This window comes from Dicentrarchus labrax, unplaced genomic scaffold, assembly GCF_905237075.1.
Source record: "Dicentrarchus labrax unplaced genomic scaffold, dlabrax2021, whole genome shotgun sequence".
Classification (NCBI taxonomy): Eukaryota; Metazoa; Chordata; class Actinopteri; family Moronidae; genus Dicentrarchus; species Dicentrarchus labrax.
This window is the reverse complement of record NW_026136712.1, coordinates 324,595-350,527: the sequence shown is the minus strand read 5'-3', so window position 1 is coordinate 350,527 and position 25,933 is coordinate 324,595. Positions and strand designations below refer to the sequence as shown.

Sequence of the window (25,933 nt, the reverse complement as noted above, 5' to 3'; positions counted from 1 at the left end):
CCTAGCCAGGCTATCTATGGATTTCAAATCCAAAACCAGAAAAGTCTTAGAAAATAAAGAATTTAATATTGCGGACAGATTTGTTTGCTTGCGCCACTAACGCTGCTGGCTTACAGGTATATTTGATCTGAGGCCAGTCTTAAATATGTTATGCAGAGGCCAACTGATTTTTATTTAGAATTTTTGGCCATAAATGGCTCCTTTATAGTAAAGGTTGCTGACATCTGTATTAGATATTGAGATTTTATGGAAAAACAGACAGTATTTACAGTTTGTAGCAAGACTCGCTACTACAGAGGGTTCTCCCAGCACACAGACCAAAACAGGGATTAGTGAAGATGACAGCTTTATTCTTTTCTCAGCCGCACACACAATTAACACACAACTTAGTCTGCTTCCAAAAGTCCATTAAGGTCTGTTCCGGTTGTGTCTCCTCTGTCATGTGTGTCAGCCTCGAGATCCAGCACACTACTGCCTTAAAAGAGGTGAGTGCGATTACTCCATGAGTACCAGCTGAGATAATCAACTCACCTGGAGCTGCTTTCACAAGCCTTCCCCTACACGTCTTTTTTATCAGAATCAGAATCGGAGATTTATTGCCAGGTAGGTTTTTACACATACTAGGAATTTGTGCAATGGTGCTTAGAATATACAATCACACAAAAAAAAATAGATAGATATATAAATCACACAAAAATATACAAGTAACACAAAAATCACACAAGAATAAAGTAAAAAAAACAAACTATTTTTTTTTTTTAAATATAGATAAATAAAGATTAGAAAGACAAGAAAAGATAGGAAAACTGTACAGAAGACGGGAGTGCATTAATGTAATGCATAAATACAGGGTGGTTATAAGAGTCAGTGACAGTGGGGGGTCCGGTCCTTGTTATTAAGGCCAGCTGGAGACAGGAAGAAACTGTTTTTGTGGCGAGAGGTTTTGGTCCTGATGGACCGTAGCCTCCTGCCAGAGGGGAGTGGTTCAAAGAGTTTGTGGCCAGGGTGGGAGGGGTCAGCCACAATCTTGCCTGCACGCCTCAGGGTCCTAGAGACGTACAGGTCCTGGAGGGATGGCAGGTTGCAGCCAATCACCTTCTCAGCGGAACGAATGATACGCTGCAGTCTGCCCTTGTCCTTGGCAGTGGCAGCAGCATACCAAATGGTGATGGATGAGGTGAGGATGGACTCGATGATGGCGGTGTAGAAGTGCACCATCATCGTCTTTGGCAGGTTGAACTTCCCCAGCTGCCGCAGGAAGTACATCCTCTGCTGGGCTTTCTTGGTGAGGGAGCTGATGTTCAGCTCCCACTTGAGGTCCTGGGTGATGATGGTACCCACGAAGCGGAAGGACTCCACAGAGTCAACTGGGGAATCACACAGGATGATGGGGGTGGGTGGGGCTGGGTTCTTTCTAAAGTCCACAAACCATATCCACTGAGCGCTCCAGGTTGTTCTGGCTGCACCAGGTCACCAGATGGTCAATCTCCCATCTGTAGGCGGACTCATCTCCACCAGAGATGAGCCCAATGAGGGAGGTGTCATCCGCGAACTTCAGTAGCCTGACGGACGGGTGACTGGAGGTGCAGCTGTTGGTGTACAGGGAGAAGAGTAGAGGAGAAAGAACGCAGCCTTGGGGGGAACAGGTGCTGATGGTGTGGGAGTCAGAGACATTTTTCCCCAGCTTCACGTGCTGTTTCCTGTCAGACAGGAAGTCTGTGATCCACCTGCAGGTCGAGTCAGGCACAGTGAGCTGGGAGAGCTTGTCCTGTAGCAGAGCTGGGATGATGATGTTAAACGCAGAGCTGAAGTCCACAAACAGGATCCTGGCGTAGGTTCCTGGGGAGTCCAGATGCTGGAGGGTGAAGTGCAGGGCCATGTTAACTGCATCATCTACAGACCTGTTGGCTCTGTAGGCGAACTGCAGGGCGTCCAGGAGTGGGTCCGTTATGGGTTTCCGGTGGGAAAGCACAAGGCGCTCAAAAGACTTCATGACCACAGAGGTGAGGGCAACAGGTCTGTAGTCATTTAGTCCTGTGGTCCTTGCTTTTTTGGGGACAGAGGTGATGGTGGATCACTTGAAGCAGGCTGGCACATGACATGTCTCCAATGAGGTGTTGAAGATGTCCGTGAACACCGGAGACAGCTGGTCAGCACAGTGCTTCAGGGTGGATGGAGAGACAGAATCTGGTCCGGCTGCTTTGCGGGGGTTCTGCCTCTGTATATATAGTTGTTCTACTGGAAGTCAGATCCACCTACCTCATGTACATAAAACATAAAAATACCCACACAAAAATGAAATTTAAAATTAGAATGTTTTTGAGAGGAGAGATACTTGAGCCATCTAGTCACTTCAGTGACATGTTATTATGTGTGTGTGTGTGTGTGTATAGCAGTGGCATGCTGAAGGAAGAGGAAGATGATACCATCCACATGGGGAATGCCATCATGACTTTCTATGCTGCTCTCATTGACCTGCTGGGCCGCTGTGCTCCAGAGATGCACGTGAGTGAACACACTGTACACACACATATTCACACACACATGCATATTATTACTCACACTAATTTAACCCATTTTACATCAGTTGATCCATGCTGGTAAAGGTGAAGCGATCCGTATCAGAGCCATTCTGAGGTCTCTGATTCCTATTGAAGACCTGGTGGGAGTCATCAGCATTCCATTCTCAATGCCCAATCTGGCTAAAGGTAAGTAAACCCTCCAGCACCCACCCCACTGACACACATAAAACAGTAATCTTGATTTGAAACAGGTCCAGTATACAATCAAAGATGAATTTGTGAAAACATAAATGAAAGGTGGTGACTTGTGTGTTTGCCTGTGCATGCAAAGATGGGTTAGTGGTGGAGCCAGACATGTCAGCTGGTTTCTGTCCGGACCATAAAGCAGCCATGGTCCTGTTCCTGGACCGAGTCTACGGCATAGAAGACCAAACTTTTTTGTTACACCTGCTGGAGGTCGGCTTCTTACCAGACCTGAGAGCTGCTGCCTCTCTGGACACTGTAAGTATGTGTGTGTGTGTGTGTGTGTGTGTTTGTGTGTGTGTGTGTGTGTGTGTGTGTGTGTGTGTGTGTGTGTGTGTGTATGAAACTGCTCCTTCTTTGTTCTCCTACATAATTTTTTCTTTAACTTGCGTTAATTAATATTCTTATATTAACAGTCATTCAAATGACTAGTGCAAGGTGTTGCAATAGTGATGAACATAAGCCCCCAGGAATAGCACTGACTTACTGCAATGGTGTCAATCATGGGAGGCACACTGGCCTAACTTAACTTTTTTCTATACATTGTGAAAGATGTGGCTGTAAATCAGTGGATACTTTGAGCATCACAAACCCCCACATAATGATACTTTTCGCTATCAGAATTTAATTTTTAACAAATGTATGCAGACCTACAATCATTCTCTGGGAGCAGGACTTTCTCGGCCACAAACACCGCTTGCTCCTCTTTAATCCCGCTGCCCTTAGAATGTGTATTTTTCCAAGACCAAACCTGATGTCACACTCTTCCCCTCTTCTTCTGCCTCTGTATTTGTGTCAGGTTGCTCTCAGTGCCACCGACATGGCACTTGCCCTCAACCGGTATCTGTGTACAGCCGTGTTGCCTCTTCTGACTAAATGTGCTCCACTGTTTGCGGGGACAGAGCCTTTCGCCTCACTGATCGACTCTCTGCTCCACACGGTTTACCGCCTGTCCAAAGGCTGCTGCCTTACCAAAGCCCAGAGGGACGCCATAGAGGAGTGTCTGCTGGCTGTTTGTGGGTAAGACTGGATTTAAGAGTTGCAAAACAGACATGTAGCCTATGTGGGAGAGTCATCAGAATCTCACTATGTTAATTGTTTTCAAGTGGTGTTGATTTAGTATCTGAACTGTGTTGACAAATATGGTACACATAATTAAGGGTCATATATAATCCAATCCAATCCAACTTTATTTGTTAAGCACTTTAAAACAACCAAAGTTGACCAAAGTGCTGTACAGGAGAATAAATAAGACATCATAAATAAAAGACATAACAGCTCACATGAGGCGCAAAATTACATATAAAATACAACAATAAAATTAAAAGACATAAAACATGAGTAAATAATAGCCATGCAATAAAAAGCAATCAAAATTAAAGCTGCAAGCAGCAATGGGCGGGACCTCGCACCTGGCGCGCAACTTGGGGCGTGCTGCGGTCGCATCACGTGCCGTCGTAACACGTGCGGACCACGACATGAAAATCTCATGTAAATCAGCTCAAAATGGCCGCGCAGCGGTTGCTTCCTGTTGCCAGTAGGTGGCGCTATCACTATGTCTGAATATTGTCATGTAGACGTGTTCAGGGCAGGACTCTTATCAAACACGTGAAGTTTCATTGAGATTGGATCATGTACGCTGAAGTTATGAGGACGTGTTCAGGGCGAGACTGTTACAGAATATATGAAGTTTATTGGAGATTGGACATTGCACACTGAAGTTATGAGTACTATTTAATGGAAAATCGGCTGAATTCGACAAGTTGTCAGTGGCACGTGGTTTGATGTACAGTCACAAATAGCTCATCTCTTCATCTACAGTTTGTTTTTATAAGACTGTCCAATTTTGAAGTAGATTTGATAAGTCCCCTATTTATCTTGCAATTTAATACTTGACTTCCAGCGGTTTCCTACTATGCTCCACGAACAATACTCCCTAGGAAATATGGTTTGTAGATGTGGCTAGCGGGAGTGGAGGGGTGTTTGTGTTTTATCACTTGACCACAGAATTCAAAATGTCCAACTTTGACGAGACACCAGGGACACGCCCTTCAACGTACAGTCATAAATAGCACAACTTGTAATCAGCAACATTATTCAAGAGTACTGTCAAGTTTTGAAGCAGATCTGATACATTTTCTAGGAGTTTGTTTGTTCAAATACAAGACCACGGACTTCAAAATGGCCAAATTTGACGGCACGCCACGGACACACCCTTCAACGTACAGTCAAAAAACGAACAGCGTTCATTCAGCACCATTTTTTGACTGCACTGACCAATTTTGAAGTAGATCCAATAAAACCTGTTTGAGGAGTTAGTTAAAATAGAATCCCTGAAATGCCGAAAATGACATCACAGTGTGACATTTGTTCTAAATGGCCAACTTTGACAGCATGCCACTAACACGCCCTTCAACGTACAGTGAAAAAATGAACAGCGTTCATTCAGCACCATTTTTTGACTGTACTGCCCAATTTTGAAGCAGATCCCAGAAATTTCCTAGGATGAATTCGTTCAAATAGAAGCCCTGAAATGCCAAAAATGTCATCACAGTGTGACATTTGTTCAAAATGGCCAACTTTGAGGGCACGCCACGGACACGCCCTTCAACGTACAGTCACAAAATGAACAGCGTTCATTCAGCACCATGTTTTGACTGGACTGATCAATTTTGAAGCAGATCCAATAGAACCTGTAGGAGGAATTTGTTCAAATAGAAGCCCTGAAATGCCAAAAATGACATCACAGTGTGACATTCGTTCAAAATGGCCAACTTTGACGGCCACGTTTCACCGATATGTACGAAACTCGGTAGGCACGTGTAATGTGCCGAGACGTACAAAAAAGCCTCTTGGACCCATATCCCACAGGAAGTCGGCTATTTTATTTTAAAATTTTCACTCTTGGCAGTGGCCTATATGGGGAGATTCAGCTCCATTCACCGAACGCGTGGATATAAGGTTTTTGAATGTGAGACAAACTATTCAATTCAATTCAATTCAATTCAATTCAATTTTATTTGTATAGCGCCAATTCATAACAGAAGTTATCTCAGGACACTTTTCAAATAGAGCAGGTCTAGACCGAACTCTTTAAAACATTAATTACAGAGACCCAACAGTACCACCATGAGCAAGCACTTGGCGACAAGGGCAAGGAAAAACTGCCTGTTAAAAGGCAGAAACCTAGGACAGATCCTCCGGCTCTAGGTGGGTGGTCGTCTGTCTCGACCAGTTGGGGTGAGAGAGAGAGAGAGAGAGAGAAAGAGGCAGAGAGAGAGAAAGCGAGAGACAGACAGACAGGTGCACAGCAACAACAGTATTGGCAATGGCAATCTAGCAGGACCATGGCAGGAGGCTCCACCAGGATCGACAAGAACCTGCGAGACGAGAAAGCACAAGAACTCCGGGGAAGAAGTGAAGTTAGTAACATGCATTAATGGGACATGAATGAGTGCAGAAAGAGAGAGGAAGGGAGGAGCTCAGTGCACCATGGGAAATCCCCCGATAGTCTAGGCCTATAGCAGCATAACTAAGGGATGGTTCAGGACTCACCTGATCCAGCCCTAACTATAAGCTTTATCAAAGAGGAATGTCTTAAGCCTACTCTTGAATGTGGTGAGGGTGTCTGCCTCCCGAACCACAAATGGAAGCTGGTTCCACAGGAGAGGAGCTTGGTAACTGAAGGCTCTGGCTCCTGTTCTACTTTTAGAGACTATAGGAACCACAAGTAGCCCAGCATTCAGAGAACGTAGTGTTCTAGAGGGGTAATAGGGTACTATGAGCTCTTTAAGATATGAAGGGGCCTGACCATGAAGAGCTTTATAGGTGAGGAGGAGGATTTAAATTCTATTCTACATTTTACAGGGAGCCAATGCAGAGAAGCTAGTACAGGAGAGATGTGATTTCTTTTTCTAGTTCCTGTCAGTACTCGTGCTGCAGCGTTCTGAATTAATTGGAGCGTTTTAATGGACTTATTGGGGCAACCTGATAATAAAGAGTTGCAGTAATCCAGCCTTGAAGTAACAAATGCATGGATTAGTTTTTCTTCATCTGTCTGTGATAGTATGTGTCTAATTTTTCTAATATTACGTAAATGAAAGAAGGCAGTCCTAGAGGTCTGCTTTATGTGGGAGTTAAATGACAAATCCTGATCAAAGATAACTCCAAGATTCCTGACAGTGGTGCTAGAGGCCAAGTTAGAGGCCTTTAGACAGTGAGTCTCTAAGGTTTTTGGGGCCAAGAACAAGAATTTCGTTTTTTTCTGAGTTTAACATCAGAAAATTGCAGGTCATCCAGGATTTTATGTCCTTACGACATGTTTGTAATTTAGATAATTGATTAATTTCATTGGGCTTGATTGATAGATATAACTGCGTATCATCTGCATAACAGTGAAAGTTAATGGAGTGATTCCTAATAATGTTGCCTAAAGGGAGCATATATAAAGTAAATAGTATTGGTCCAAGTACAGAACCTTGTGGAACTCCATGACTAACTGTAGTATTTATTGAAGATTCATCGTTAACATGTACAAACTGCGAGCGATCTGATAAATATGACTTAAACCAGCTTAGTGCGGTTCCTTTAATGCCAGTTTGATGCTCAAGTCTCTCTAAAAGAATATTATGGTCAATGGTGTCAAATGCAGCACTAAGATTTAATAATACAAGTACAGAGACAAGTCCATTGTCAGAAGCAGTCAGAAGGTCATTATTAACTTTAACCAGAGCTGTCTCTGTGCTATGATGAACTCTAAATCCTGACTGAAAATCCTCAAATAAACTATTGTTATGTAGAAAGTCACACAACTCTTTGGCGAATACTTTCTCCAGAATCTTAGAGAGGAAGGGGAGGTTAGAAATCGGTCTATAGTTGGCTAAAACCCCTGGGTCAAGAGTGGATTTTTTAAGAAGGGGTTTAATTACAGCTACTTTAAAGGACTGTGGTACATATCCTGATAATAAAGAAAGATTAATCATATCCAGTAAAGAAGTGCCAATTAAGGGAACAACTTCTTTAAGCAGCCTAGTTGGGATCGGGTCTAATAGACAGGTTGATGGCTTCGATGAAGAAATGATTGAAGTTAACTGATGAAGATCGATAGCAGAAAAACAGTCTAAATATATATCTAAGTTTACATTGACAGAAGTCCCTGAACTTGGAGAGCCACTGATAACTGTTGATGGCAGTTGGTGATTAATTTTTTCTCTAATAGTAATAATTTTATTATAGAAGAAGCTCATGAAGTCATTGCTACTTAAGTTTATGGGGATATGTGGCTCAATAGAGCTGTGACTCTCTGTCAGCCTGGCTACAGTGCTGAAGAGGAACCTAGGGTTATTCTTATTTTCTTCTATTAGTGCTGAGTAATAGGCTCCTCTGGCATTACGGAGGGCCTTTCTATAGGTTTTAAGATTATCTTGCCAATTTGAGCGATATTCTGATAATTTGGAAGAGCGCCATTTCCTTTCAGATTTCCTAGCTATTTGTTTTAACTGGCGGGTTTGGTGGTTATACCAAGGTGCTAGTCTCCTATGTTTTAATAATTTCCTTTTTATAGGAGCGATAGAGTCTAATGTTGATCGTAGTGAGCCTGTAGCACTATCGACAAGATTATCAATTTCAGAGGGACTAAAGTCGTTATAGGACTCTGTTAAATTCAGACATGGCATTGAATTAAACACTGAAGGAATCTCCTCCTTAAATTTAGCTACAGCACTGTCAGATAGACATCTGCTGTAGGAAGTTTTGCCTAATGGCTTATAATCTAATAGTATGAATTCAAAAGTTATTAAATAATGGTCAGATAGGAAAGGATTATGTGGGAAGACTATTAAATGTTCAATATCAATGCCATATGATAAAACAAGGTCAAGAGTGTGATTAAAACAATTAGTTGGTTTATTTACACTCTGACAGAAGCCAATTGAGTCTATTAATGATATAAATGCATTACTAAGGCTGTCATTGTCAACATCCACATGAATATTAAAATCACCTACAATAATTACTTTATCTGATTTAAGGACTCAACTTGATAGAAACTCTGAGAATTCAGATATAAAATCAGAGTACGGTCCAGGAGCGCGGTACACTATAACAAATAGAACTGGCTGCAATGTTTTCCAGTTTGGGTGAGAAAGACTAAGAACAAGGCTTTCAAATGAATTATAATTTAGTTTAGGTTTAGGGTCCATTAAAACGCTCGAATCATATATGGCTGCCACTCCACCTCCTCGGCCTGTGCCTCGAGGAATGTGAGTATTAATATGACTGGGGGGGTGGATTCATTTAGGCTAACATACTCCTCGTGGGACAACCAGGTCTCAGTAAGACAAAGTAAATCAATATCATAATCTGATATTAATTAATTCACTAAAACAGCTTTAGAGGACAGAGACCTGATATTTAGCAGCCCACATTTCATTCTCTTATTAAGTGCTACTGAGGAGTTGGTTTTAATTTTTATTAGATTTTTATGTTGAACTCCTCTTGTTTTTATTTCTTTAAATAATTTAGGTGGTCGGGGGACAGACACAGTCCCTATGGGGTTTTGGGTGGGTGACTGTTCCAAAGAAAGCGCAGAGAAGTGTGTAAGACAGCAGCTCTGCTTCCTGGTCCCAACTCTGGACTGTCAGATTTTAGAGATAAACTTCGCCATATTTCTAGATAAGAGAGCCGCTCCATCCAAAGTGGGATGGATGCCGTCTCTCCTAATCAGACCAGGTTTTCCCCAAAAAGGCTGCCAGTTATCAATGAAGCCCACATCGTTTTCTGGACACCACCTCGACAGCCGGCGGTGGAATGACAACATGCGGCTATACATGTCATCACTGGTCACATTGGGGAGGGGTCCAGAGAAAACTACGGAGTCCGACATTGTCTTAGCATAATTACACACCGACTCCACATTAATCAGGGTGACCTCCGATTGGCGTAAACGGGTGTCATTACCACCGACGTGGATAACAATCTTACTGTATTTGCGTTTATCTTTAGCCAGCAGTTTTAAATATGATTCAATGTCGCCCGCTCTGGCCCCAGGGATGCATTTAACTATGGCCGCTGGCTTCGCTAACTTCACGTTTCTGACTATGGAGCTGCCAATAATCAGAGTTGGTTCCTCAGTGGGTGTGTCGCTGAGTGGGGAAAATGTATTAGAAACATGAATGGGTTGGTGGTGAACTGTGGGCTTCGCAGGAGTTATTAGCCTATCGAAATTTGCCTAAAAGTAGCGCCCCCTAGTGGCCTTCCTAGTGGCTGACCTGGAAGCGACGCATAGAATCTCCCATTTTGAACAGGCCCAACAAGTCTGCCAAATAAAATGGGCATTTCGTATATGTTTAGGGGGTGAAAAATGCAGTCAATGTTCTGAAAAATAATAATAATAAACGAAGCAAAAACAATAGAGACCTTCCAGTTCATACTGGCTCGGTCCCTAATTAAAGCTGCAAGCAGCGTTGGGCGGGACCTCACACTCCACGCAACTCGGGCGTGGTTCAGCACCATGTTTTGTCTGCACTGACCAATTTTGAAGTAGTTCCAATAAAACCTGTAGGAGGAGTTAACGTACCGGAACCCTAACCCGAACGATTTTCATGCTAATATTCGATATGAATTCCCTTTAACTAGTTAAGTAAAATGATCATGTAATGGTTTCGGTTGATTTTAAGGTGCTAAAGTAAAGACGAACTTCTTACCTTTCTAACCGTGTATCGTTTTAAACATTTACTTTTGCTCGGTCTTTACTAGAGTCGGTAAAAGGATGCTAACACCGGTGATTTAGCCGTGACCTGCCGGTGTCCCGAGTCGAACGGCAGCGTCCGCTCGCTGTAAACATTGAACACTGCTGGTGTTATGGGGGTATTAAGTTGTTCCTGAGACTGACAAACTAACATCAACTCATCTGGGATCGTACTTTCCTCCTTCAAAATAAGATACAATGCTTTAACAAGTAACAACTCTAATTTATGCAGTTATACCGCTATACCGCCACCTACTGGATATTTTGTTAAACACTTCTCATTTAAAATACAAGCTGATGCATTTAATTTAGCAATTACAGACACATGCTGTATGCTCATATAACAATTACCTGTAATAGACTCAGTGCAGAGTTAGTATGTAGCATAATATAACAAATAAATGTTCATGCATACAATTATATTATTTAATCAAAAGACAAATGATATGACATGAAAAATATTTTACTAAATTGAAAAACAGCAATATTTACAATATATACAATATTTACAATATGTGACCTGCTCCATCATTTTGAGTCACTTTGACCCAGAAACACATTTTGAGTTTTCTTCATGGCTGTAAAGAGGAAAGTCTCAGCTTTATGGTGATACCAAAATTATTTTTCTACTCCAAAAATTGTATGAGACACGCTCTTCCAAAGGTTGACTGTCACCAAACCTTGTTTTTGAGAAAAAGCGCTCTAAAGATAGCAATCAACATTCCGCCATGTTCCAAATGAATTGAAAGACAGTTTATATTCAAATAAATAAACTTTACTGCTTTACTGCTTTACATAATTATAATCAGAGACATTGTATGCTACCATCGGGTCAGCCACGAGTGGAATATCTTCCTCCTCGCCTCCGTCACACTCACTTTCTTCGCCATTACGATCAGAGCCGGCCGGTGTCGGTAGCACAAAATACCGGAGGTCGAGCCGCCGCTGTCACTCTCACTCTCAGCTGCCGGTGCGGTGAAAAAGTCCGTAATAAGGTCGATCCAGTTGTCGTAGCATGTCTTACAGGAATTGAATTTAAAAGTCGAGCAATTTCGTCGTCGCGAAAATTAATTTTGTCTAGGCTGTCAATCTGTCAATCTTTCTCCGTGTCTATCTAAACTGACAGTTGACAGATAACGTAGATGACACAAACACGCTAGCCGGTGTTTTGAACTCTGACACCTGTTTCGTTTTATTTATGCTAGCTATATTTATCCTTTGTATTTTACATTAATTTTGACATGGTATGAAAGCTGAGACTTTATTTAATTAGAAACATGTAAAAACTGTAAATAGACCAAAATTGTATTTTCTTGTAAAAACGTGTTTCTACACAAACGGGCCGCTGCGACATCCGACTCATTTTGATGGAACGCGTCACATATATACAAACAAATAGACAACAGATAATCAAATTAAAAACAAATTAAATAACAAACTTATCGAACAAATTCAGGCACCAAAAACACCAAAATTCATCTTTGTCCAGCTCCTCCCAGCCGACACAAATGGTGTGAAACCATTTTGCGCATTTGTTGCACTGGACCCACGGCACCAATCCCTCCGAGCAGGCGCCCGGAGGGTCAGGTTCCCTGCACTGGCCACACAGATCTTCCATATTGGTGTGACCTACTCATAAAAAAATGTATTAAAGAACATGTTTTGAATATCATGGGATGGCACACAAAGACTGTTAATGTTAAACACAATACCAGTGGATGCCGTGGGTCCAGCAGACGGCTGGGAGGAGCTAGACAATGGCGCAGCTGTCTGTCTGCAGGCTGTATAAACAAGATGACATGTGTTGTTTACTCATCATCATCCCTAATATCACCAGCATCTTAGGACATTGCTTGTTTTTATCAATGATATAAAGCATTTACATTGGGAGGGAGAGGAAGACAATCTGGACCCTCTGAGGCCGAAGGCAGATGTTGATGGCTCTTAAAGAAAAATCATATTTTACTTGCACTAGAGGGGGCCGAGCGGGTTGAGGGACCGGCGATGGAAAGGCCGGAGCTGGAGGCCGAGGCAGCCCCGGGGGATGCTGTTCTGCGGCTGGGACGGGAGCCACCAGGCAGGGTAGAGGAAGTGGCTGTCGGGCCGTTGTTTTCGGCCCGCCGCTGCTCTCTGGCCAGAGCTTGGGCCTCCCGCCTTGCAGCACGGTCCTCCGCCTCCTCGATGGCATCAGACATCTCCTGAGCCGTCAGTATCCTGGCCTTGGTGGTATTCCTCCTGACCTTGGTGGTATTATAACGCACCTCGGGCAGGAGGTGGGCCAGGTCTACTGAGATCCTGCCTGATGTTACCAGGGGATGGGTAGAGTAGGGATTGGGTGGACAAGGGACAGGGGGTGGACAAGGGACAGGGGGTGGACTAGGGACAGGGGGTGAACTAGGGTCAGGGGGTGGACTCTGGTGTGGGGGGGGGGGTGTTGGGATGGGGGGGTAACATCAGGCATGGCCCAGGAAGATGCTGATGGGGTTGGCGGAGGTGGCGAGGAGGTCCCACGCCGCGGTCCGGATGGCATGACCCGTGACCAATCAATGGCTTCCGGGTCCAGAGGGTAGAGGCCACACTTCCTGAACCCAGCCACCACCACTCCCCGATCCTTCACCCTCTGATATGAGTCCCTAAGGACCCTTGAAAACTCCTTCTTGGAAACCAAGAAGGAGTGGCTCATTACCGACAGATCTCCTGTAATTCCAGAGAAATCTGCCTTCAAGGGTCCAAAGAAACTCATATCCAGAGGCTGCAGGATGTGAGATGTGTGTGGTGGAAGGCATAGGAGAATGACTTCCTCCCTCTGTGCCACCCGGACCAGCTCTGGATCCAGGTGGGATTTGTGCCCATCAAAAACAAGCAGCAGCGGGCGCTCCTGCGCGGCGAACTTCAGGAAATGCCCGACAAACCACTTCCTGAACAGCTCACTGTCCATGTACCCTGCCGGTGACTTCCCGTAGAGGGCGTCGGGGACCCCCTCCTTGTTATAGGGCCCCCCGGGATATCCCCCCTTGTAAATTATGAAAGGGGGGATATCCTCCCCAGCCGCGTTGAGGCAGGCCAGGACGGTGACGTGGTCCCTGGTCCCCTGGGCCTGCCTGTAAGCATTTGTCCCCCGGGGCACGAGGACCTTTCGTCTCGACGAGTCCAGCTGAAACCCCGTCTCATCGCAGTTATAGACTTGACGGGGTTTCTCCCTCAACCCGTGCTTCTCCATGGTGGTAGTGAGGAGCCTGAAGTATTCTTCAATCGGCCCCCTCTTGGCACAGGATGCCCTCCCACGGTCAATATTGTCTGGGGTCCGAGAAGTGAAGCGCTGGCCTTGCCTCCTGCGGAAGTTGAGCCACCACGTCCGGCCCAACTTCCCCCTTCTCTCTTCTGGACAGCGCTGATTATAAATTGCTGTCGCAAAAGACTGAACCTGAGGCTTTGTCAGTGGAAACCCATGACTGGCAGAGTAAAGGCAGTACTCCACCAGGGAATCTTCATCTGCAGGGGTGAGAAGTGGCCTCTGACCGTGCACACAGTCAGAGGCCACCCTTCCACTGACTCGGTCACTCAGGCTCGTTTTTGGGACCCCAAACTGTTTGGCTGCCTACCCCAGCCTGCCTGCTTTCACCTCCTGGATCCAATCCAATCCAACTTTATTTGTTAAGCACTTTAAAAACAACCAAAGTTGACCAAAGTGCTGTACAGGAGAATAAATAGGACATCATAAATGTAAACAGTGATGGTGATGATGAAGACCACTGTGAGGAATATAGACAGTGATGGTGATAACACTGGAAAGTTCCCGTGGCAGACAACACGGACGAAGTCCGATGGCGACGAGCTCGATGTCCGGGCTGCAGACGCTCTTTCACACAGACGTGCCCGGCGTTACACCACCTGTTGTTTATGAGCACGGACAGTCCCCCTCCTTTCTTCATGCCGGTCGCAGTGGTGTCCCTGACGGCTCGAACCGTCTGGAAGCCGGGAATGGTGACAATGGAGTCCGGTATCTGCTCGATGATTGCAGGGATGTAGAGTTTAAAGCTCCTCTTCTTCATCCTCCGTTTAACCCCCGCTCTGCAGCCTCACCGTCTCCTCCTCAGCTCCTCCGGTATGGAGGGTCTCTCTCCAGTCAGGATGCTAGGGGGCCTCAGGGCGATCATCTGATCGCGGGTGAAAACAATGCGACTCCCCGTTGCCATGGAGACCAGCGTAAACAAAAAATAAAAAGTGCTCAAAAACGCCAAAAAAGTATTTAGGCGACGTGAACAAAGTAGTAAGAAAGTAAGAAAGTAAGAAAAGAGTTCAAAATAGCAAAAACACACTGAAAACACACTAAAACTACAACAATGAAAGGAGCTGCCATGACAGGCTGCCGTTGTCGCCGGCGCCATTCCATGGATGGCCTCTCCCATGGCCTCCGGGGTCCACTTCCTTGTCTTCCTCTCCCTCTGGGGCAGCTGTCTGATGTTAGGCATCTAAAAGAGGCATATTATTTCAGAAATTACAGTAACATTTTTATAGGTATTTCATTTCATGTTGCATCAACAAGCACAAATGTATTTATCACATGCTTACTCACAAATATACTTACCTTAAACCAAAGCATTGTTTTTAACCATCTTGATGCACCTGTAAAGGAATAAAAGCAAATCTCTCTCTCACACACCCACACCCCTTGCCTACCTTATGTCTCTCTCTCTCGTATTCTCTCTCTCTTGTCTTCTCTCTCTTTCTCTCACTTCCCCTCTCTCTCTCACTTCTTCTCTCTTGTCTCTTCTCTCTTTCTCTCACTCGTCTTCTCTTTCTCTCTTGTCTCTTGTCTCTTCTCTCTTTCTCTCACTCGTCTTCTCTTCTCTCTTTCTCTTACTCGTCTTCTCTTTCTCTCTTGTCTCTTGTCTCTTCTCTCTTTCTCTCACTCGTCTTCTCTTTCTCTCTTGTCTCTTGTCTCTTCTCTCTTTCTCTCACTCGTCTTCTCTTTCTCTCTTGTCTCTTGTCTCTTCTCTCTTTCTCTCACTCGTCTTCTCTTTCTCTCTTGTCTCTTCTCTCTCTCTCTTGTCTTCTCTCTCTTTCTCTCACTCTTCTTCTCTTTCTCTCTTGTCTCTTCTCTCTTTCTCTCACTCGTCTTCTCTTTCTCTCACTCGTCTTCTCTTTCTCTCACTTCTTCTCTCTTTCTCTCTCTTGTCTTCTCTCTCTTCTTCTCTCTTTCTCTCTTGTCTCTTCTCTCTCTCTCACTTCTTCTCTCTCTTGTCTTCTCTCTCTTTCTCTCACTCGTCTTCTCTTTCTCACTTCTCTCTTGTCTCTTCCCTCTTTCTCTCACTTGTCTTCTCTTTCTCTCTTGTCTCTTCTCTCTTTCTCTCACTTGTCTTCTCTTTCTCTCTTGTCTCTTCTCTTTCTCTCACTTCTTCTCTCTTTCTCTCTCTTGTCTTCTCTTTCTCTCTTGTCTCTTGTCTCTTCTCTCTCTCTCACTTCTTCTCTCTCCTGTCTTCTCTCTCTTTCTCTCACTCGTCTTCTCTTTCTCACTCCTTGTCTCTTCCCTCTTTCTCTCACTCGTCTTCTCTTTCTCTCTTATCTCTTCTCTCTCTCTCACTTCTTCTCTCTCTTGTCTCTTCCCTCTTTCTCTCACTCGTCTTCTCTTTCTCTCTTGTCTCTTCTCTCTTTCTCTCTCTTTCTCTCACTCGTCTTCTCTTTCTCACTTCTTCTCTCTTGTCTCTTCTCTCTCTCTCTCACTCACTCGTCTTCTCTTTCTCTCTCTCTTCTTCTCTCTCTTTCTCTCTCTCTGTTGTCTCTGTTCTCAGACAGAAACACAAGAGCAAAATTGAGTTTCAACAATACTGTTTTTATACATAAGGAGGTGTATCTATATAACCAATATTTTCTATCATAAAAGCCTATACTGGCTTTCAACACATCTCTCACACCCCTCCCTCTCTCTCTCTTACTCACACGCACACACCAATAATATATCAATTATTACATGATGACATCATGATAAAAAAATACTTTATTTATTTTAGCTTATAAACAAGAAAATACATCTGAATAGCTAATTTGAACCTTATTTTTGCATTAAATCTTCATGTGTACTGTGATACTTCACAGCTTAAAAAAACAATGCTGCGCTTGCTCTGTTCCTTTGTTCTCCTTTCCCGCGTCTGTAACTTTTTCAATTTCAATAAAAAAATTGGCCTCCGCCCACCTCGACCACAGACTGTATAAACACAATATTCGACATTTTCATTAGCTATAAAAATTCCTTGGACTTACGTTAGATGGCGATCGCGTGCCGGGAAGCACCGCGAAAAGACAGGAAACTGCATCAAGCCGGAAGTCTTCGGTCCAAGAGGCTTTTTTGTACGTCTCGGCACGTTAAACATGCCTACCTAGTTTCGTACATATCGGTGAAACGTGGCGCCGGGGCTGCTTTTTTAAAATCCTGTAGGGGGCGCTACAAACACGACAAACACGATTTTTGGTATGTTAGCTACAGGCACCAGACTACATGTGTCCTGTGAATTTCATATTCATAACTATTACGGTCTCTGCAGAGTGATTTACCCTGCCACCAGAGCGCCACCTAGCGCCACCTCCTTTTTAGGGGACCCTCAGTGAGCCATGGGCAAGCATCGTACCAAGTTTCATTTTAATCACACTTGCCGATGCAGAGATATAAACTTCTTCATTTTAAAGAGGGCCACCTTGTGGTGATGACCTGAAATTGTGCACGATACATAATGAAGACATGAGGAACTATTGACCCAAGGTTGATGTAAATCGGACATACCAATGTGGAGAAATACCCCACTTCCTTTTTTGACGAAAAATCAACAGGAAGTGCTAATTTTATAACTTCCTTATTTTTTGAAATATCAAAATACTTTAAATTACCTTTTTTGCCAGGACGGTCTCCAGATGCTACGTGCAAAATTTTGTGCGAATCGGACAAAAGCGCATGGATGGATCACAAAAACGTAGTTTTTGGACATTTTGCACTCTAGCGAAAAAAACATCTAGGCGGAAGTGGGCGTGGCCTATATGGGGAGATTCAGCTCCATTCACCGAACGCGTGGATATAAGGTTTTTGAATGTGAGACAAAGTATGCGGGAGTTATTAGCCTATCAAACTTTTCCTAAAAGTAGCGCCTAGTGGCCTACCTAGTGGCTGATCTGCATGTGACGCATAGAATATCTAAGTTCAACCAGACTTGACAAGTCTGCCAAATAAAATAGACATTTCGTATATGTTCAGGGGGTCAAAAATGCAGACAAAGAGGGTGAAGAAAAAGAATGATAATAAACATAGAAAAAACAATAGGGACCTTCCAGTTGTCACTGGCTCGGTCCCTAATAAGAAATTAAATCAAGTAAATAAAGTCAACATCTTACTAGGTGTCAAAGGCCACAGAGAAGAGATGGGTTTTAAGATGGGTTTTAAAAACTGACAGAAAAGAGGCCTGTTTAACGTGCAGAGACAGATCATTCCATAATTTAGGAGCAGACACAGCAAAGGCACGGTGAGCTTCCGCTTAGTTTTAGGCCCACTCAGGAGCAGCTGATCATCTGACCTGAGTGGGCGGGCGGGTATATAGGGCTGTAGAAGCTCAGAGAGGTAGGGCGGGGCAAGACCATTCAGGGATTTAAAAGCAAATAAAAGAATTTTAAAATGGATCCTAAATTGAAAAGGCAGCCAGTGGAGTGAGGCTAAAATGGGGGAAATGTGTTCATGTTTACGTGTGCCAGTTAAAAGACGTGCAGCAGCATTCTGTACCATCTGGAGACGGGCGATGGAGGACCCACTAACCCCCACATACAGTGCATTACAGTAATCCAGCCGAGTGGTAACAAAGGCGTGGATTACAGTCTCAAAGTGCTGCCTTGATAGAACTGGCTTTATTTTGGCCAGCTGCCTCAAATGGAAAAAGCTTGATTTAACAACAGCCTTGATCTGACTTTCAAACTTAAGCTCAGGGTCCACTTTAACCCTAGGTTTGTGATGCTAGATTTAATATACTGGGCCAAGGAACCCAGATCTACAGGGGGGGGTCCCAGTGGTACCACCAAAAACCATCACTTCCGTCTTTTTATCATTGAAATTTAAAAAGCTCAGAGCCATCCAGGCCTTTATGTCATCGAGGCACTTAAGTAGCAGCATGACAGAGTATTCATTTTTCTTTTTAAGAGGCACATAAATCTGACTGTCGTCTGCATAACAGTGGAATGAAAAGCTGTGCTTCCTAAGTATGGAACCAAGTGGGAGCAAATAGAGAGAGAAAAGGAGAGGGCCAAGAACTGAGCCCTGTGGGACCCCACACGAGAGAGAAGCAGAGAAGGATACAGAGTCACCTAGGCTGACACAGAAAGTTCGATCAGCCAAGTACGACCTGAACCACTCCAGTGCTATGCCCCTGATGCCCACCCACTGCTTCAAACGTGAGATCGTGAATATTTCATGATCCACTGTGTCAAATGCAGCAGTTAAATCTAAAAGCACAAGGATAACACAGTCACCAGAGTCAGTAGCTAAAAAGATATCATTAAAAACTCTTAAGAGAGCTGATTCGGTGCTGTGCAGGGTTTTAAAACCGGATTGGAAAACCTCTAGGATATTATGTTCTTCCAGAAAGGCCATTAATTGACTGTGCACAATCTTCTCCAGGATTTTTGAAAGGGAAGGCAGTTTGGAGATAGGCCTGAAATTAGCAAGAACTGCAGGATCTAGAGCAGGTTTTTTAATCAGAGGTTGTACTACTGCATGTTTAAAATTTTCAGCGACCACACCTGAGGTCAGACTACTATTTATGACTGCAATAACAGATGGTCCTACAGTGGGGAAAACCTCCTTAAATAGTCAAGGGGGGACAGCATCATTTGGAGAACCTGAGGGCTTCGAATGACCAACAACCTCCTGTAAAAAGGAAAAGGTCACAGGCTCAAAATGGTCAAAGACAGCAGAGCAGGGGACAGAGATTGAGGGGTCATAAGCTGAAGGTGAGATTTGAGCCCTAGTTGAAGTGACCTTATCAATAAAAAAGTGAAGGAAGTTTTCACACACAGCAGGGGACGCCTCCATACAGGCAGTCTGCGGGGCATTCAGAAGTGAGTCAATAGTGTTAAACAAGACACAAGGCCTGTGATAGTTTGACAGGATAATATCCGAGAAATGTTTTCTTTTAGCATTTTTCACAGTTTTCTGATAATGACGCCAGCAGTCCCTTAACATTTGAAAGGACACCTGCAGTTTGTCCTTCCACTTGCGGTCAGCTCTACAGCACTCACATCTGACCGCATGAGTCGTGTCATTTAGCCAGGGCTCAGATTTAGTTTTAGGCTGCCTGGATTTTAATGGAGCCACAGTGTCTAAAACAGTTTGGCAGGTGGAGTGAAACCATGAGCTCAGCTCTTCTGTATTGCACACAGACTCAGGAAAGATGGAGTTCTGACTAAAAGCAACTGAGAACTGAACAGCAGTGGAAGGGTTAATAATGCGACAGCGCCGAGCAGCAGCGCGAGGTTTAACTGTATGACAGGCAAGAGCAGCCTCAAATAATACAGGCATATGGTCAGAAAACACTGCGTCACATATCTCTAGGTTAAAAACGGGCAAAACATATGATAAGACAAGATCAAGTGTGTGTCCGTGTTCTTGTGTGGGTCCAGACACAGATTGCACAAGATTAAAAGAATCAATGAGGTATAAAAAACCCTTTGCCATTGGCTTAGCAGGACAACACACATGAACATTAAAATCCCCAACAATAAGAACACGGTCATATTTAGGCATGATTTCAGCCAGGAAATCAGAAAAGTCATTTAAAAAGTCCTTATTGTACTTGGGAGGCCGATAGACCACAGCACACAACACTGTGTGAGAGCGACCAAGCTAAAATAAGCTCAGTTAAAAGCTGGTGGAAGAGGATTGACAGCAATAGCTGCTTACATTTATAATGACTCTTATAGACAGTCCCTATTCCTCCTCCTTGGCCCGACGTCCGCGGGGCGTTAAAGTAGCAGCAATCATGGGGTAAAAGTTCAGTGAAAGCGCTGGATTCACCAACACTCAGCCATGTCTCAGTCACACAGAGGAAATCCAATCCTCGGGACGTGAAGAAATCCTTTAAGACAAAAGTCTTGTTCGCTAGTGATCTAGCATTTACCAGGCCAATCCTGGCGGGGCCGCGGCGTTGGCTGTCCGGGGAGCCCGACACAGAGGCCGCAAGTTGCGGTGATTCACCCCGCGCCAGCAGGGATGAGGAGAGCAGGGGGTGACGTTGGAGTCCGGTATCTGCTCGATGATTGCAGGGATGTAGAGTTTAAACCTCCTCTTCATCATCCTCCGTTTAACTCCCGCTCTGCAGCCTCGCCTTTACTCCTCAGCTCCTCCGGTATGGAGGGTCTCTCTCCAGTCAGGATGCTAGGGTACCTCAAGGCGATCATCTGGTCGCGGGTGTAAACAATGCGACTCCCTGTCGCCATGGAGACCAGCGTAAACAAAAAATTAAAAGTACTCAAAAACGCCGAAAAAGTATTTAGGCGACGTGAACAAAGTAGTAAGAAAGTAAGAAAACAGTTAAAAACAGAAAAAAACACAGCCTAAAAACACTGAAAACACACTAAAACTACAACAATGATAGGAGCTGCCATAACAGGCTGCCATTGTCGCCTGCGCCATTCTGGAATTCAATATAATATAATATATAAGACATATAACTGGATTTTTGGTGCATACTGAATAGGATTTTCCTAAAAAAAGTCATATCACTCATACAATCATAACCCCTCTCAGTCATCATACCTTATCTCTCAGAAGTGTGTGGCAGTATCTGTATGTGTATCTGCAGAGATCCAAATCGTCTACCCTTCACAGTTTAGACCTGGTCAAAGTCACTCAAATCCTTACCCTTGCCCATTTTTCCTGGTCAAGTTTGAGAACAAAATGTTCACTTGCTACCTAATATATCCCGCACACTGACAGGTGCCATTTTGATTCATTTCACCTGTCAGTGGTCATAATCTTATGGCGGTGTATATGCATCAGTATTCATTAGGTGCTTTGCATTGACCATTTATTGGTAAACTGTGTAGAAGGCTGGGTATGAGGCTGATCCATGTGTCCACGTTTCCAGGTTGACGTGATTTATAAAGGGATTGTTGCCTGCAGTATTACACACTACAAACTGCTTTATAAATTATACCCCTGACCTGTCTACTATGTTTTTTATACTGCTTCTGTCTGGCTGTGGAAATAGCCAACTAATGTATGCGATCTTAATCATACAGTAAGCTGAGGCCTTCTATGATGCAGCATCTGCTGAGGAGGCTGGTTTTTGACGTTCCTCTGCTTAATGAACACACTAAGATGCCCCTGAAGGTGAGAAACACATCAGTTATATCTTCAATCAATTCAAAAGTGGTTCTCAAATGAATCTTAAGGAACTTCTTTAGCACCTATAGTAATAAGAATATACATTTTAGTCTTTTACTGTGGTGTTACCTCAGCTCAGACAACAAGAGCCAGGCAATATTCTCCTTCCACCATTAAATTGTGATTGTGTGTAATATTGAATAGAAGTTTATTTGATTGTCTATAATTCGAGTTACTTTCTACAATACATTCAGAAAATATATTCATTTGAATTTAGTTTTCAACAACACAATCATCTACATGTGTACTCGCTGTGGATCAGCATCTCTGATTTCAGTTTTACCAAAAAATATATTGATCATATATATATATATAGAGATAGAGAGAGAGAGAGAGAGAGAGAGAGAGAGAGAGAGAGAGAGGAAAAAGTGTATATATGTATATACGTATATACTTTTTTAAAAATATTTTTTATACAAGAAAATGTTTTTTAAAGCCAGCAGAGGGTTTGATGCATGTCCTATTGGTTTTTCCCAGCTGCTGACCAATCACTATGAGCGTTGTTGGAAATATTACTGCCTGGCTGGAGGCTGGGGCAACTTTGGAGCTGCATCAGATGAGGAGCTTCATCTGTCCAGGAAACTGTTCTGGGGGATTTTTGATGCTTTGTCTCACAAGGTGAGCTTTGTTTGTTGTTTGTTTATGAGGAGTTGTACTCCTTATAAGTAAAAAGTGAAAAGTAAACTGAACTATGTGCAAAGCTGGCAGTTAGCTTCTTTTATCTATCAGGAAACTTTAAATCACCTTGGTACAGCTGTCATCAAACTGCCCTCGGTCTGTCTCGGAGGCTGTGTTCAGTCCTGGTCAGTGCCGTGTTCACTGGGAGGCTGTGGAGTCCAGCTGCAGTTACAGCAGCAGGAGCTGTAGGACTTTGAAGGGAAAACAGAAAATATTTTCTCCATAAAATGTGATCCAATTTAACCAAAATCAATAATGAAGTTTTGTTTTTGTACAGTAATCAGTGTAAAACACAGCCCCCAGAAACACTCTGCCATGCTGTTGCTATCTAGCTAACAAATGAATATTAGCTCTGTATTGCTAAAAGTTAAAGATTGATTGATAGGTGAATGTGATGATATTATTGGTTGAAACTGTTTTCTTCACGCTTTTGTAGGTTCGCATAAGATATTGTTTTACAGGAATAATATAACAGGATAAAAAATACGAAGAAATTGTTGGGAATTCGATTCTGCAGACATCCAAAACCATAACAAATACCACGATATAATGCGAACAATGATGACAATATGTTGTTGGTTTGCAAACTGTCACTACAGTTTACAGCAGCTAAAATGCAGACAGGACAAGATGGTTTAATATCACAACATCCGCATATTTTGACAAACTAGATAATAAACTTAATGTCTGTGTGCAAGTCGTTACTTGACACGAAAATCCTGTCAAGTTAGCGTTGTGTGGCTTGGTCCGTTTCCCAGTTACAGAGCCAGGGCCATCGACATATAAACGACGGATGACATGACAGCTCCCCGCAATGAAGCTAAAGCATCTCCTTCCTACCTCTGGTGGCTAACTGCAGTGTAGGTCATAAACCCTGCCCTCTCCATGTTAATAAATGTTTTCCAAAGATGGTTTCTGTCATTTTAGGTAGTTCTTATTACTCTGATGTATGTTTTTTCTGATACGTTTGGCGGCTGAGTCCTGCTTGTGATTGAATCAGCTGTATGGGTAGGACCTCAATACTTCAGCGCCAAGCCAGATCACTACTGCTCAGACTCTGGCTCCAAATGATGGCGGCAGCCGTATCCAGGATATTTTGGCTTAGTTTTTGTATTCATTTTCAACAGACACACAGAATGGAAAGCTGAAGGACTGTGAGGAGATTCTCACTGAAATTGAACAGTAGTGCATTGGATTAGAATCGAGTTACCTAGAATTGCTTTCACAACCTTTAAACCTGCAGGGGAAACATAACAGTGCTGCGTAGTGCTGTGTGAAGCGGCGTGCTCTGTCTGTGTTTTTATGATGTAGCGGTATGACCAGGAGCTGTTCAAGCTGGCATTACCATGTCTTAGTGCTGTGGCTGGAGCTCTTCCTCCAGACTACATGGAGTCCAACTACATGGCCATGATGGAGAAACAGTCGTCCATGGACTCAGAGGGAAACTTCACTCCACAGCCTGCAGACACTGCCAAGTAAATAACATATTTATTTTGTCACTGTTAATTTCTGTTAACATTGACAACTTCACTCCACAGCCTGCAGACACTGCCATGTAAACAACATATTTAGTCAACAAGTCAAGTTATTTTTTATGCAGATCCTATTTTAGATTTTTAGATTTTACGGTTGTTTGCTTGGCTTGATTTGATTTGATTTGACCTCACATATTTGATTATTATTTTTTTTTTACTTTTGTGCTGTGGCTGTGGCTCAGGAGGTAGTAATCAGGAGGTTGGCGGTTTGATCCCTGGCTCCTGCTGCTTAAGTATCCTTAAGCAAGATACTGAACCCCATGCTCGGTGTATGAATGTGTGTAAATTAATTAGCTTCTGTTATGGGCTTTGCCATCAGTGTATGAATGAATGTGTGTGATTGTGGCATGAAGTGTAAAGCACTTGGAGTTGTCAGAAGATTAGCAAGGCGCTGTATAAGTGCAGTCCCATTACCTTTTCCATTTTCTTCTGTCTTATCAGTGTGACTGTCCCAGAGAAACTGGACTATTTCATAGTCAGATATGCAGAGCATAACCATGAGAAGTGGTGTATAGAAAAGGTAAGGAGGCGAGAAGTTAAACATAATACTGCAGTATCGTGTTTCAGTATTAATATTATGCAAGAAAATGTATTCATTTTGAATTTTTTTTTTTTTTTCATATGTTTGACAGTTTTCCAATGGCTGGTCATTTGGGGAACAGATGTGTCAAATCTCCAAAAGCCACCCTTTATTGAAACCATACAAGGGACTCTCTGAGAAGGTAGTCTTCATGCAGCTGAGGATGGCTTCATGTTGTCATTGTTTTGCAAAAATAACTTGTTTGTTTTTCTTTTTTTCCACTGAAGTTTCATTGACCATATTATAAACATATAAAACTAACACAACAACATGTAAACGGGATAACTCATATACAAAATAATACAACAACAACAACAGTAAAAAAGGGGAGGTTTTTTTTTGTAATGCATCCATTCTCACGGTTTCATCAACAAAATCATTTTTTCTTTCCAGAGTCTTAATTGATGTTTTGGGTCCTGAATAATGAAAAGTTCGCTCACTTCTTTGATGTGTGCTTCTTGCAGTCTCAAACTATGTGTCAGTTTTTCCATTAAGTAGATTTGTATTTGTATTTTGGGCCTATATGTGTAATGAAAAATTAACCCACCCCGGTAACACTTTATAATGAGTACACACTATAAAGCATTAGTTAAGCATGAATAAATACTGAATTCATCATTTATAACGCATGAATACACATTAGTATGTAGTTTATAAACACAGTTAAAAATGTTTTATTCATAATTGATAAGCACATTAATTATGGATTAGTAAATACTGAATTCATCAATTATAAAGCATGTTTCTGCTGTAAATCATTCATTACAATGTGGTTTATAATCACAGTTATAAATGTTTTACTCTTCATTGTACTGTACATTTCTGCATGCACTTGCACATCCACTATTCAGACATGTATTAATGATTAGTGACTGTGTTAGCAGATGTTCTATAAAAACTCACAACAAATTCATTTTCTAATGATGGCCTATAAACAGTTATTAATGCAGGAATTCACAGTTACAAAGCACTTACTACTCGTTAATTAAGTATTTTGCGCGAGCTCATCTAAAGTGAGCACTATCTATGGCTTAGTTAAGTATTAAAAAATATTTTAAAGTCAGATTTAGGCCACTGTTGGCCCAAGCAGGTGATTGTTTCACTTTAACAGGCCATATTATTTTGGGATTTTCTCTGTGTTTTACTATGTAATATTGATTTAAAATGTTTGAAAAGTGACAAAACCCAAAGTCCAAGCTAAAGGGGGTTACT

General features: G+C 42.9%; 3 protein-coding genes across 11 annotated transcripts in view; 1 reads left to right on the top strand and 2 right to left on the bottom strand.

The window, feature by feature from the left end:
• The window catches only part of LOC127373071 (uncharacterized), a 395,753-nt gene that overhangs the window by 186,702 nt on the left and 183,118 nt on the right, over positions 1-25,933 (bottom strand). Inside the window, exon 1 of one of the 4 annotated variants that reach the window (XR_007886871.1) lies at positions 6,146-6,962. The exons of the other annotated variants lie outside the window; for them this stretch is intronic. The gene's annotated coding sequence lies outside the window, so the exon portion shown is untranslated. Of the gene's footprint in view, positions 1-6,145; positions 6,963-25,933 lie in introns of those variants that run through there. 4 annotated transcript variants of the gene reach the window in all.
• The window catches only part of ryr2a (ryanodine receptor 2a (cardiac)), a 324,810-nt gene that overhangs the window by 169,623 nt on the left and 129,254 nt on the right, over positions 1-25,933 (top strand). For all 6 annotated transcript variants that reach the window (XM_051417108.1, XM_051417109.1, XM_051417107.1 and 3 more), the window contains 9 exons: positions 2,394-2,505; positions 2,588-2,708; positions 2,854-3,023; positions 3,565-3,785; positions 21,784-21,874; positions 22,406-22,546; positions 23,918-24,081; positions 24,583-24,661; positions 24,774-24,863. In XM_051417108.1, the coding sequence (XP_051273068.1) occupies positions 2,394-2,505; positions 2,588-2,708; positions 2,854-3,023; positions 3,565-3,785; positions 21,784-21,874; positions 22,406-22,546; positions 23,918-24,081; positions 24,583-24,661; positions 24,774-24,863 (1,189 nt within the window). The remainder of the gene's footprint in view (positions 1-2,393; positions 2,506-2,587; positions 2,709-2,853; positions 3,024-3,564; positions 3,786-21,783; positions 21,875-22,405; positions 22,547-23,917; positions 24,082-24,582; positions 24,662-24,773; positions 24,864-25,933) is intronic.
• Positions 12,493-15,194, bottom strand: LOC127373077 (uncharacterized). The gene is made up of 2 exons (XM_051417173.1): positions 15,101-15,194; positions 12,493-14,984 (listed from the first exon to the last, which is right to left on the bottom strand). Exon 2 carries the CDS (start codon positions 13,730-13,732, stop codon positions 12,818-12,820), a length of 915 nt encoding a protein of 304 aa, XP_051273133.1. The 5' UTR covers positions 13,733-14,984; positions 15,101-15,194; the 3' UTR covers positions 12,493-12,817.